This window comes from Scyliorhinus canicula, chromosome 5 (assembly GCF_902713615.1).
Source record: "Scyliorhinus canicula chromosome 5, sScyCan1.1, whole genome shotgun sequence".
NCBI lineage: Eukaryota > Metazoa > Chordata > Chondrichthyes > Carcharhiniformes > Scyliorhinidae > Scyliorhinus > Scyliorhinus canicula.
The window spans coordinates 26645277-26659105 of NC_052150.1; the positions used below are offsets into that span (position 1 = coordinate 26645277).

The window sequence follows — 13829 nt, forward strand, 5'->3', positions numbered from 1 at the left end:
GAGTGTGGAGCCAAGCTGATATTTCCCTTTCTCAGCCCTGCAATGTAGATGGGATATGGGCTTCGCTGGAATGAACATAGAACATACAGTGCAGAAGGAGGCCATTCGGCCCATCGAGTCTGCACCGACCCACTTAAGCCCTCACTTCCACCCTACCCCAATAACCCGTCCTAACTTTTTTTGGTCACTAAGGGCAATTTAGCATGGCCAATCCACCTAACCTGCATGTCTTTGGACTGTGGGAGGAAACCGGAGCACCCGGAGGAAACCCACGCAGACACGGGGAGAACGTGCAGACTCCGTGCAGAATGGCCAGCATTTATTGCCTATCCTTATTGCCCTTGAACTAAGCAGCTTGCAGGGGGCAGTTAAGGAACCACCACATTGCTGAGGGTCTGGAGTCACATGGAAGCCAGACCAAGGAGGATGCTGGAATTCCTTCCCTAAAGGGACATTAGTAAACCAGATGGGTTTTTATGACCATCGATAATAGCTGCCATGGTTTCTCCAACTAGTTTCCAGATTTTATTAATTACTTTACATTCCACCAACTCCCATAATGGGATTCGAATCTGCATCCCCAGAGCATTAGCCTGGGCCTCTGGAATCCTAGTCCATTGGCATTATCAGTGCATCAATATTTCCCCATTAAACAACATCAGTAAGAAGATACTTGTTGAAAACAATTCAACACAGGCAAAGAATTGAACCTGAGACTTCTATCGTCTGCCTGATTCAGCTCCACGCTAGAATGAGCTGACTGAATATTATTTCACCTGAAGTGTCAATATTGTATCTTGTTTCATATTCTCCTGTGACATTTGCCACGTCAAATTGTGGCATGAATGTAAACAAGAGATTAACAAATTATAGCATGTAAATATAAAGTTATCCTTGCTGTTACTGTGCTATAAATATCTAGTTCATGATTCATAGCAATATTTTAGGGGTAATTTTTAGTTGCGGATGCTAAAAGTTTAATGGTAGAAAATGGGATCAATGCAACAAAAGCAGCTTCAACATTATTACACTTAAAAGGTTGGGGTCATGTTGACCGAAGGGGTTAACAGCTAGAAAGGTAAGATCATAAATTAGCAGAGGGGCTGGATTATCCGATTCTGCCGCTAACTGCCGATGCCGGTATGGGAACTGGTGTTTTATGACGCCAAAATCGGCAGCGAACCCTCACCGATTCTGGGACCAGTGAGGGGCTAGCAGTGGCGCCGGGTAAAGCTCCCGCACCAAAAACGACTGGAGAATGGCCAGGTCCGTGGCCGTTCATATGCACGGCGACAACCTACAACGGCAGTCATGCCGTACAACATGGCGCCGGCCGTGCGCGTGACCAACCTGCCAAATACGGCCCCACAGGACAACTCCTGGCCACCCCCCACCAGTCCCCCCAGACCGCGCGGAAGCCCCCCTGGACAGCGGTACGGCTACCGGCCGACTGTGGCAGCACGGGAATCAATCTGTGGTCGCCACGCCTGGTTCCCAACCACTCAGACCACATGCCAACCGCGTGATCGTGAACTTGGCCCATCGGGGGTGGGACAGGTGGGGAGGACCTTCCGATGATGCGCCAACGCCGTTCCAATGACAAGCAACGCGATGAAGCTGGTTTTAAGGGCGGGAGACTCGAAATGGAGCCCAGAGAGAGGTGTTTTGGGCGTTAGATCTACAATTTAAGACTAGGGAGGTTATGTTGCAATTGTATAAAGTGTTAGTGAGGCCACACCTGGAGTATTGTGTTCAGCTTTGGTCACCTTACTTGAGAAAGGACGTACTGGCACTGGAGGGTGTGCAGAGGAGATTCACTAGGTTAATCCCAGAGCTGAAGGGGTTGGATTATGAGGAGAGGTTGAGTAGACTGGGACTGTACTCATTGGAATTTAGAAGGATGAGGGGGGATCTTATAGAAACATTTAAAATTATGAAGGGAATAGATAGGATAGATGCGGGCAGGTTGTTTCCACTGGCGGGTGAAAGCAGAACTAGGGGACATAGCCTCAAAATAAGGGGAAGTAGATTTAGGACTGAGTTTAGGAGGAACTTCTTCACCCAAAGGGTTGTGAATTTATGGAATTCCTTGCCCAGTGAAGCAGTTGAGGCTCCTTCATTACATGTTTTTAAGGTAAAGATAGATAGTTTTTTGAAGAATAAAGGGATTAAGGGTTATGGTGTTCGGGCCGGAAAGTGGAGCTGAGTCCACAAAAGATCAGCCATGATCTCATTGAATGGCGGAGCAGGCTCGAGGGGCCAGATGGCCTACTCCTAGTTCTTATGTTCTTATGTTCTTAATTCATTTAGATGCATTTAGTGAGCTCTGGACAGCTATGTCATCATGGAGATGGGTGGAGCTTAAGAAGGTTCGAGGGTATCAAGTTATCTGTGTGTTTCTTGGGGGTGTGACTGTTTGGCAGTTGAGGAAAAGACAAAATCGGTGGTGGTGTTAGCAGGCCCCAGGCAGCAAAAGTGTTGCTGTTACCTGGCTCTGTGTGTTTGGGCCCAGGAGCAATCCTGGAGAGCGGAGAAGGTGGCAGAGATCATTGGCTCCATGCTGGAAAGGTTTAAGGCCTAGAAGACGCGGACAGAAGGCGCGCTGTCAGGTAATTTGGGCATTCTGAATTCTCCCTCTGTGTACCCGAACAGGCACTGGAATATAGCGACTAGGGGCTTTTCACTATAATTTAATTGCAGTGTTAATGTAAGCCTACTTCTGACAAGATTACTATTGGGGGCAGCACGGTAGCATTGTGGATAGCACAATCTCTTCACAGCTCCAGGGTCCCAGGTTCGATTCCGGCTTGGGTCACTGTCTGTGCGGAGTCTGCACATCCTCCCCGTGTGTGCGTGGGTTTCCTCCGGGTTCTCCGGTTTCCTCCCACAGTCCAAAGATGTGCAGGTTAGGTGGATTGGCCATGATAAATTGCCCGTAGTGTCCAAAATTGCCCTTAGTGTTGGGTGGGGTTACTGGGTTATGGGGCTAGGGTGGAGGTGTTAACCTTGGGTAGGGTGCCCTTTCCAGGAGCCGGTGCAGACTCGATGGGCCGAATGGCCTCCTTCTGCACTGTAAATTCTATGTAAAGAAGCCCTAGAAATCATTTATAGCTTGGTCTAGTTGGGGGGGTCGGAGTTTGGCAAAATTCAGGGGCAATACCAACCCAGTGAAGCCAGCTGACTACTAAAGAGCAGAAATTGCACCAGTGAGCAGAGGCTGGAGTGTAGACTTCAAAATCGAGGTGGATGGTGTCTCAGGAGAAAAAAACCTTGGGTGCTGTAATGTCTTTGAGGCAGTCTGAGTTGGAGCATCTTTGAAGGAGGGAATTCATCGGCTTGATCTTCAGAAGTAAATGTTTGGTGTCCCTCATGAGGGAACCAGAAAACGAGGCTGGTCGACCCACGGTGTTTACTGACGTCTGGATGGGTTGCTGAGAAATCTTGCGATCCTATATTGAGAATGTTGTCAAGTAATTTTGGCCATTGAAGGCAATCCTGAATTTCCCTTGACAACTATACATTGCTACATTCCTGCAGAGGTCACTGGATAATACTTATAATAATAATAATCTTTATTATTGCCACAAGTAGGCTTACATTAACACTGCAATGAAGTAACTGTGAAAGTTACTGGGAGCAGCAACTTAGGCTGATTTGTTTTCACCCTGCTCCCCCCCCCCCCAAACCCAAGGCATTGAGTTTATTGACAGGGAGGCAGCGCTGTTGTGGTATTGTCACTGGACTCGTAATTCAAAGGCCCAGGGTGATGCTCTGGGGACCCGGGTTCGACTCCCACCATGGCAGATGGCGAAATTTGAATTCAATAAAAAATCTACTGATGACCATGAAACCGTCCCTACCTGGTCTGGCCTACATGTGACTCCAGAACCACAGCAATGTGTTTGACTCTGAAATAGCCCGTCAAACCAGTCAGTTCAAGGGCAATTAGGGATTGGCAATGAATGCTGGCCTAGCAGTGACACTCACATCCCCATAATAAATGAAAAAAGATGATGTGCCACAATGTCAGAGCAGCCATTTGAATGTGGATGGAGGTCAAACTTTGGACCTTCTGACACACGAGGCCTAATGGTGTACCAGACATATCTTTACCCACATAATTTGAGAGGCCCTAATCACTTTACACCCAAACGCCCTCATTTTTGTTTCAATGGAGGGGAGCTACTAAAGATGTCAACGTCATTGTGTTTCTATCATATTAGCTATATTACAATACTACACAATATATGCTTCTTTGTTAGCTACGTTCTATGTTGCTCATTTCTTTTGAGCTGTAGGCCGAGACATCCAAGGGCAGAATTTGTAAACTCATTGACAAAGAAATGCTCAGGACTTGATGAAGATGATGAAGCTGTTTTGAACCTCATTGCAAAGTGCGGCTGGGATTTGAACAAACCCACTGGTATCTCAGGTTCGGCCAAAAGTGCTCCCGAGGCCAAGCTGCATAACTTGCAAGGTAAGCATGTTGTCAAATTTATTTTCATTGTGATACAAAAAATACCTTTCAGAATTTTTGTTTGAGATATAGCTTGATACCGTCTTTAGTTCTGTAACACTACAGAACGGATAAAAACTAATTTGACTCATTTAAATCATGCTTTGTGATGGTAAGTCAGTCATTTGTGGCTAGTCAATTGATTGACGAGAGCAGAGCAATATAAATGAGTAGATTCTTCTAGAATTGAGAAATTCATGCTGCTGTAAATGTTCTGCAAATAAGAAGCATTGGCCTTGTCCATTATTTATATCTAGAAGAAATGAGAGAAGGAGAAGAGAGAAAAAGGAATGGAAAGATATGGTGTTAGATGGGATGAGGTAAGGTGGGAGAAAGCTGGTGTGATACAAATGTTGGCAGAGACCTGTTGGGCCAAGTGGCCTATTTCTGTGCTGTTTAAAAGTCGATGAACTGGAATTGTTTCTCTGATTAGTATGTGATGAATTGCACCTCCGTAAATACTTTCATTTTGAAGAAACTTGTTTCATTGGAAACTCCAGTCGGGGATGCATTTGAGTGTGCATGTTTCTGAAGTGGGTTTGGGGAGATGTCCCACATTGGGCAAATAGGCCATTTTTCAAATGAAGAAGGGAGGGAACAACGTTTGTTTTTGCTGGGCACCAAAACTGCAAAGGAGAAGTAGCATGGGAGGCCTATCCCTCCCGAGCTTGCAATGCTACCACTGGGCAGCCACGGCTGAGAGAGAGAGGGGATGGGTAAAGGAATCAAACATGGAATGGGTGAGGATGGAGGGGTCCTCCTGCAGGGGAATAACCCTCCGAGCCCTCGCCATGACCGCACTCCCATCCCCACCCCGCAGGCAAAACACTCAATCAGCCCAGTAGCAACATTAAGAACCTGGAACCAGATCAAACAGCACTTCGGTTTAACCGCAATGTCCACCATTGCCCCCATCTGCAGCAACCACAGGTTTCCACCAGCCATGCTAGATGCCACCTTAAGAGGTGGAAACAGGACGGGGAGACATGGCGGTTAGGGACTTCTACACAGGGGACAGACTTGTGACCTTGGAAGAGCTGACGGAGAGACTGGAACTCCTGAACGGACAGGAATTCCGTCATTTACAAATCAAAAACTTTCTCTGCAAGGAAACGATGCGGTTCCGAGGGCCCCGAGATACAATGTTGGAGGAGCTACTGGATGTGGACAGTATGGAAAAAGGAACTGCGGGGACACATATGGACGACTTTTAGAAAGGACACGCTCCCCATTGGACAGAACAAGGGATAAATAGGAAAAAGAATTAGGGACGGAAGCAGAGTGGGGACTCTGGAGCGAAGCACTAACCAGGGCCAACTCCACCTCCTGCGCAAGGCTAAGCCTCATGCAGCTTAAAGTGGTGCATATGGTACACCTGATGAAATCCCACATGAGCAGGTTCTTCCCGGAGTTGGAGGACAAATGTGAATGGTGCCAAGGAGGCCTAGCCATCGACGCCCACATGTTCTGGGCCTGCCCCAGACATGTCGGGTTTTGGACTTCTTTGGGGCGATGTCCAGGGTTGTGGGGGTGAGGGTGGAGTTGTGCCCGAGAGTGTCGTCTTCGGGGTATCAGACTAGCCAGAACTTCATATGGGGAAGAGGGCCCGACACCCTTGCCTTTACTTCCATAATCGCCCGCTAGAGAATCCTGCTCGGCTGGTGATCAGCAGCACCACCCAAAGCTGCAGACTGGCTGGTAGATCTATCGGAATTTCTCCATCTGGAGAAGATCAAATACATCATCTGCGGGTCACACGATGGCTTCCACAAAGCTTGGGGCCAGTCATGAGCCTGTTCCAGGACCTGTTCGAAGCCAACAACTGATAGAAGAGTTGGGAGGAGAGGGGGGGATGCACGGGAACCACCAGGGCCACACAAAACAGACAGGAACGGGGGGAGGGAGGGGGGGGGGCGGGGGCAACGGCGAGAGACCCAAGAGAACCCCAAAAGGGAACCCAGGGAGAGACCGTCACAGGGACCAGAGAGCCTCGCACAAGAATAAAACAAACCACCGACTGTGAACGCAAAGGCCTAGGATAAGACCTGGAGGCAGCAGAAAAGGGGAGGAGGAGGGGGAGTTCCGAAAAGGAACAACATGGAAGTTATAAATTATAGCCATTCCATCCATTTTTTGTACTGTGTAAAAATGCAAACGTTAACAAAAATATTTATGTAAAAAAAAAATGATCTGATAAAGACATAAATGTTTTGGCACCATTAAATCATTGATTAAACAGATTTGATGATCACTAGCTATTCTTCAAGCAACAAAGAGAAGACTTCACCAAGCCTAAATGCAAGGCCACAATCCGAACCAAAAATTAAGTTAATATTTTCAGATGCAACTCACCATATTTTTGGCATGGTTAGAATTTAGTGCAATAGCAGGCTTTATGAATAGGTCACTTTAGAAGACAACAGTTTTCAGCACAATGTTGAGAGACCTATGACAAAATGAGATTTCTATCTTTGACTTGCACAGTTTCAGAACGGATAGTGTTTAAATGGAATTCATCATTTGTTACCAAATTCTAGAATTTAAGTACCGAGTTGTCTGTGTAAGGCGATGCCATGTTAATTGATTTTGGACTTAATTAGGATAACTAGCCAAAAATTGAATTGTACATGGTCAAACTGGAGACAATAACAACAAACCCATCCCTGTCGACCCTGCTAAGTCCTCCTTACTATAATCTTGGGCTTGTACTAAAATTAGGAGAACTGTCACAGACTAGGCAAGCAACAACCTGACACAGCCATACTCACTGAATCATGCCATTCAGTCTACCCAGACACCAGGGGTGAGATTCTCCAATAATGGGGCTATGTCCCCACGACTGCGAAAAAACGCCAGCGAATCACTCCGGACTTTCCTGCAGAAAGTCCGGAGCGATTCACTTACCTGGAGGGGGCTAGCAAGGCACCGGGGTACTCCTAGCAGCTCCGGCTGCCGATACGGGGCCCTGCACTTCCGGTCGGATGTCCGCGCAAGTGCACAGCGGTGGCCAGCGTTGGCCGTCCCGCGCGGCATGCCGGACCCACACCGCGGACTGGCACCAAGAAGATAGGCAACCCCCCCCCCCGAGATTGCGCGTGCCGCGGATTGGTGGCCCCTGATCGGTAGCCTGGCCGCCCTAGTGCCCCCCCCCACCGGCGAAGGATATGCCACACCAGGGCGGCCGTGGACTGAGTCTGCAGCCGCCATGCTGAGTTCCCGACGGTTGGGGCCATGAGAGAACCACGCCGTCGGGAACTCAGCCAGCTGCACTCGGTGAATCGCTGTGGGGGCCTCTTTCAATGGCCCCCAACCGGCACCGTATTGACCGCGCGCACGATTAACGGAGATTCTCCTGGGGCCGGAGAATCGCGGGAGCAGCGTCGAATCCGTTCTCGGGTTTGACACCTATTCTCCGCCCCATGCCAATCGCGATTTCGGCTCGGAAAATCCCACCCCTGCAGTACCATCTCGAGATATGCCTTGTCCGACTGACCGAACAACTTCAGAGCAAGAAACTGCCGGACAGAGGCAGACCCAGTGGGTTAAATCACATGTGACTGTGTGGGTTTCCTCCGGGTGCTCTGGTTTCCTCCCACAAGTCCTGAAAGACGTACTGTTCGGTAAATTGGATATTCTGAATTCTCTCTGTGTACACGAACAGGTGCTAGAATGTGGCAACTAGGGGCTTTTCACAGTAACTTCATTGCAGTGTTAATATAGCCTACTTGTGACAATGATTATTATTATGAAGGAGCCTAGCACATCTATGCAAAAGACAAGGCTGAAGCGTTTGCAATAATCTTCAGCCAGAAGTGCTATGGGGATGATCCATTTCTGTTTCCTCCAGAGGTCCCCAGCATCACAATGCCAGTCTTCAGCTAATTTGATTCACCTCACGTGACATCAAAAGAAGGAAGATGGAACTGGATACTGCATAGGCTATGGGCCCTGACAATATATTTGTGCTCCAGAACTTGCCGCGCACCTGACCAAGCTGTTCCAGTACAGCTACAACATTGGTATTTACCCGGCAATGGAAAATTGCCCAGGTATGTCCTGTACACACACAGCAGGAAGAATCCAACCCGAACAATTACCACTCTATCAGTCTACTTTAAATTATTTTTTAAGTGATGGAAGGGGTCATCAACACCGCTATCAAACAGCACTTACTCTGCAATGACCTGCACACTGACGCTCAGTTTGGGTTCCGCCAGGATCACTCAGCTCCTGATCTCATTACAGCCTTGGTTCAAACATGGACAAAAGAGCTGAATTCCAAAGGTGAGGTGAGAAATGAAATGAAAATGAAAATCATTTATTGTCACGAGTAGGCTTCAAATGAAGTTACTGTGAAAAGCCCCTAGTCGCCACATTCTGGCGCCTGTTCAGGGAGGCTGTTATGGGAATCGAACCGTGCTGCTGGCCTGCTTGGTCTGCTTTCAAAGCCAGCGATTTAGCCCTGTGCTAAACAGCCCCTAACAAAGGAAATCTAGAGAGTGACTGCCCTTGACATCAAGGCAGCATTTGTTTGAGATCGGCATCAAGGAGCTCTAGCAAAACTGGAGTCAACGGGAATCGGGCAAAACCATCCACTGGTTAGAGTCATACCTAGCTAGCACAAAGAAAATATTAATTGGGTACTTTTAAAAATAAATTTAGAGTACTCAAATCTTTTGTTCCTATTAAGGTACAATTTAATGTGGCCAATTGACCTATTGTACATCTTTCTGGGTTGTGGGGTTCAAACCCATGCAGACATGGGGAGAAGGTGCAAACTCCTTACGGACAGTGAGGGGCGGGATCTAACCCAGGTCTTTGGCAGCGTGAGACAGCAGTGCTAACTACTGTGTCGTTGTGCCACCCTGAATTGGGTACTTAGATTTATTTTAAAAATTCACTGTGAGGGTTTAAACCATTGTGCACAATTTAGTGGTAATTAGTGTGCTGCACGATCATATTACTCCTGTTTCTTTCCAGTAATTGGGATGTGATTGAGATTAACTTTACACACTGCTACATTCTTTGTCATAAGTGTGAATTGAAATAAGAGGTTAAAGACAGCCAGTTTAGGCCTGGATTTGACCAAATTTCCGTCACTGGGCAGTCTGATAATTACTCTTGACGGGAACTAATGTTTTGCATGTCATGTTGGTGCGTCATATATAGTGGGAAATCTGCAATATGACTCTTTGGCATTGTTCCCTCACAAAACACCGTTCTTGCTCACATTTTTTTTGAAGTATTCGTTTGTACTTTGCCTTCACTAACTATTTGCTAAGTAAATCCCACAAGAAAGAGGAAATCAGAACTGGCCTTAATCTGTGATCATGTGGCAGAAGCAACCACAAAGACATTTGGGATTATTAAATAATAATTAGTTGGTCTAACCCTTCGATAATTAAAAAAAACACATTTTCATGGCAACCCAGTTTTGTTTCTGATCAGTGATTGAAAGGACTCTCCCTCAGTACCATAAATAATCCTGGTTAGGTGCTGTCTGTTTGATGCACTGTGAAAAAGCACCTGGTCACCCATGGTGGTGGGCCCAACAGTGTGCGGAACAGAAAAAAAACACTCAATGAGATTAGAATTTGTTGCTGCAACCTGGTCTGTTGTCGTACTGTAAGAGAATCAGGAAACATTTATTTTCTTCCAGTTTTCTTCGCTCCCTCTTGTGAATATGAAAAACTGTTGTCCTTTGATAAACCATTCACATGTGAATCTTGAAAGTGAGGAGTTCTTCTTCTCCACAAGGTATACTCCCGCATCAACTTCTTTTGTGGTAGGGAAATCAGTGCTTCCAGGGACAGTAAAGATTGAATATTCTGTGGGGACTGGGCACCGCCCTCCTCGCCAACAAGGCATTCTGCAAGAAAGTGTCACAAGTCATCGAGGGATACGTAACCTGCACCCAGAACGGGGAGGCCTCACAGGCGGTGATAAGAGGAGAGATAATCGCATATAGGGTCAGAAAAGAGAAGGCGACCTGGCAGCAGTTGGCCGACTTCGTACGGGATGTGGATCGATGGTGCTCCATGACCCCGACACGGAGAGTAAATATTACAAATGGAATTTGATCTGCCCTTTTTCTCAAAGGGGCAATGTAGCGTGGTCAATCCACCCACCCTCCGCATCTTTGGGTTGTGGGGATGAGACCCATGCAGGCACTGGGAGAATGTGCAAACACTACACGGACAGTGACACGGGGCAGGGATTGGACCCATGCCCTTGATGCCGTGAGGCAGCAGTGCTAACTCCTGCGTCACCGTGCCACTCCTGATCTGCTCTCCATTGGGAAAGCAGTGTACCAACTCCACCAGACACGGGGGAACTTTTATGAGCATGGAGAAAAGGTCAGCCACCTCCTCCCTCACCAGCTGAGAAAGCAGGCAGCCATGAGAGAAATAGCGACGGTGAAAGATAAAAATGGCAGGCTAGCCAAAGCCCAGACAAGATCAGGAAGGCGTTCGCGACCTACTACCCGGGAGCTGTACAACTCCGAACCCCGGAGGGGGACGGAACGATAAGACAATTCCTCGACGAGGACTGGACATACCAGTCGTGGGGGAAGAAAGAAAATAGGGACCGGAAGCACCACAAGCAGTGGGGGAGATCATGGAGAGTATCAACTGCATGCAGTGAGGAAGGTACCAGGTTTGGATGGATTCCTAGTGGACTTCTATGAAAAATTTGTGGCAGCATTGGCCCCAAACCTGCGGGAGATGTTCACTGACTCGCTCCAGAGAGGGACTCTGCCGCCCAATCTAACCCAGGCCTCAATATCGCTGATCTCCAAAAAGGACAAAGACGCGATGGAATACGGGTCATACAGACCCATCTCATTCCTAAACACCAATGCCAAAGTCCTGGCAAATGCCCTGGCAAGGCGACTGGAAAGTTGCCTGCCAAAGATAGTTGCGGGGGATCCGACGGGCTTTATCAAGGCCAAGCAACTAACAGCGAGCATCAGACGTCTGCTGAACGTGATTATGACCCCACCCGGGGAACAGACACCAGAAGTGATCATCTCCCTGGGTGCATAGAAGCCCTTTGTCAGAGTCAAACGGACGTACTTCCTGGGGGTACTAGAATGGTTTGGGCCTGGATTCATCGCATGCGTAGAACTGCTGTACAGCCTTCCCATGGCCAGCATACGGACAAAAGCCACCAGCTCTGGATGTTCCGCTGCACCGAAGCACAAGGCAGGGATGTCCCTTCTCCCAGCTGCTATCTGCCCTGGCAATTGAGCCACCGCCCTTCGCCCTCAGATTAGCAGAGGGGTGGAGAGGTATCCAGAAGCGAGACAGAGAGCACTGAGTATCACTCGATGCAGATTACCCGCTCTTCTACATCTCAAACCTTCTAGCCAGTATGGGAGGAATAATGGACCTTCTAAAGTTGTTGGGAGCCTTCTGGGGTGACAAGCTCAGTCTGAATAAGAGCAAAAATATTCCCCGTAAAGCCACAGCCTGGGAAGGCGAGGGAGGGGGGGGGGGGGTGTTGGAAACATACTCTCAATTCACATTTTACTCTGTGTACGGTACATTCTCAATGAGTCCCTTCTATTCTTGCCTCATTTGTGTTTAAGTATTGGTGGAACAAATTTTTTTTTATTTTGAGTCCGCAATTTCCCCCCCCCCCCAATTAAGGGGCAATTTAGCACAGCCAATCCACCTGCCTTGCACATCTTTGGGTTGTGGGGATGAGACCCACGGGGAAAATGTGCAAACTCCACACGGACAGTGACACGGAGCCGGGATCGAACTGGGTCCTTGGCGCAGTGAGGCAGCAGTGCGTGCCACTGTGCCGTCCCGGTGTAACAAATCTGGTTACCAATCAAATGTAAATAACCAATAAAAATGTTGTTTTAGAAAAATGATTGTCGCATGCTATGTTGAGGCTCTTTCCATACAATATATAGACTGTCAAGTCATGCCAGTAAGGAAAGGAAAATCTGACATCATTGCACACAACAGCTGTAGATATTCTAATTATATCTAAGGAAATTAATATAGCAGAGTTGTCTGAAAAATGGACACTTAAATATAATGCTCCATGCATCAATTTTAATTGAGTAAAATTTTAAAAAAAAACTTTACTTGAACGAGGCTGGGCCCTGTGTTGGCATGATGTGATACTGGACTCCAAGCGACCCTTGATACCACCCAACCCGATTTGACCAGACTGCAAGCTGCTGGAACCGCCTGACCCTTAATCCAACAATATCTGAGATCCGGTAAGACTGGGTCCCAATGTTGCCAGTTTTGAGATGCTGTAGCTATACCTTTTGACAGCAGAGTATGTGATTCAGCGATAAGTGAGGCTCATAGTTTAGCTTGGCTTATAGACGATATCTGGACTAACTCTGGAGAGCAATATTGGTATTTTGCTGTACTTGCTTGCTGAGTCATTGCTTAGTGGGTTTTATTTATGCCATGCAAAGAAATCGCAGTTCAGAACATCTCAAAGCACTTCCTGATTAATGAAGTACTGAACTGGAATGGCCACCTAACTACTAGTGAGAGTTTGATGACTGAGGGATATTAAGAGTTTATTTTTTAAAAAAAATCTAAAATCTAGTCTTTCTTTTATTTAGTTAATTAACTTAAACGTTGCTGTTTGGTTGAGAAGGTGAATTTTCAATCAGCTTTAAACATAGGTTCTACTTGTAACTACTTGCAGCTGGAGCTGGTTAGTTGGTTAATTGGATTAAGCCAGTTTTCAGAGGCTGGAGTCACAGTATAAAGGTGAGCCAGCTACAGTGCAGACTTTGCACTGAGTGCTGAATTTGGGTGCGTTTGAGTGCTATAGTGAGAGTTTGGTGACTGAGGGAGTGCTGAATTTGGGTGCATTTGAGTGCTATAGTGAGAGTTTGGTGACTGAGGGAGTTAGGTGAGGAGGGAGCAAGGTGCTCCTTGCATTTCATTTCCTCTAAGAGTGAGAAGGGAGCCAGGAGTTTACAGAGAGTACAGCTGACTGGGAGCAGAGTTGGAGGGCGGAGTTCCAGTTGGTCCACAGTGCAGCTGTATTCTGTGAGGTAAGAGGGGATGGAGGCTAGGGCAGTTGCATGCTCCTCCTGTAGGATGTGGGTGGTGAGGGATACCACCGGTGTCCCCGCTGACTATAGCTGCGGGAAGTGCAGCCAGCTCCAGCTCTTCAGAGACCATGTTAGGGAACTGGAGCTGGATGAACTTCGGATCATCCGGGAAGCAGAGGGGGTAATAGAGAAGAGTTACAGGGAGGTAGCCACACCCAGGGTACAGGACAAGAGTACCTGGGTTTCAGTCAGGGGAAAGAAATCGAACAGGCA

General features: G+C 47.5%; 1 protein-coding gene across 1 annotated transcript in view; it reads left to right on the top strand.

Moving 5' to 3' along the window:
- The window catches only part of cep72 (centrosomal protein 72), a 216146-nt gene that overhangs the window by 79774 nt on the left and 122543 nt on the right, over nt 1-13829 (top strand). Inside the window, exon 7 of the mRNA XM_038796786.1 lies at nt 4299-4477. Coding sequence (XP_038652714.1) covers nt 4299-4477 — 179 coding nt within the window. The remainder of the gene's footprint in view (nt 1-4298; nt 4478-13829) is intronic.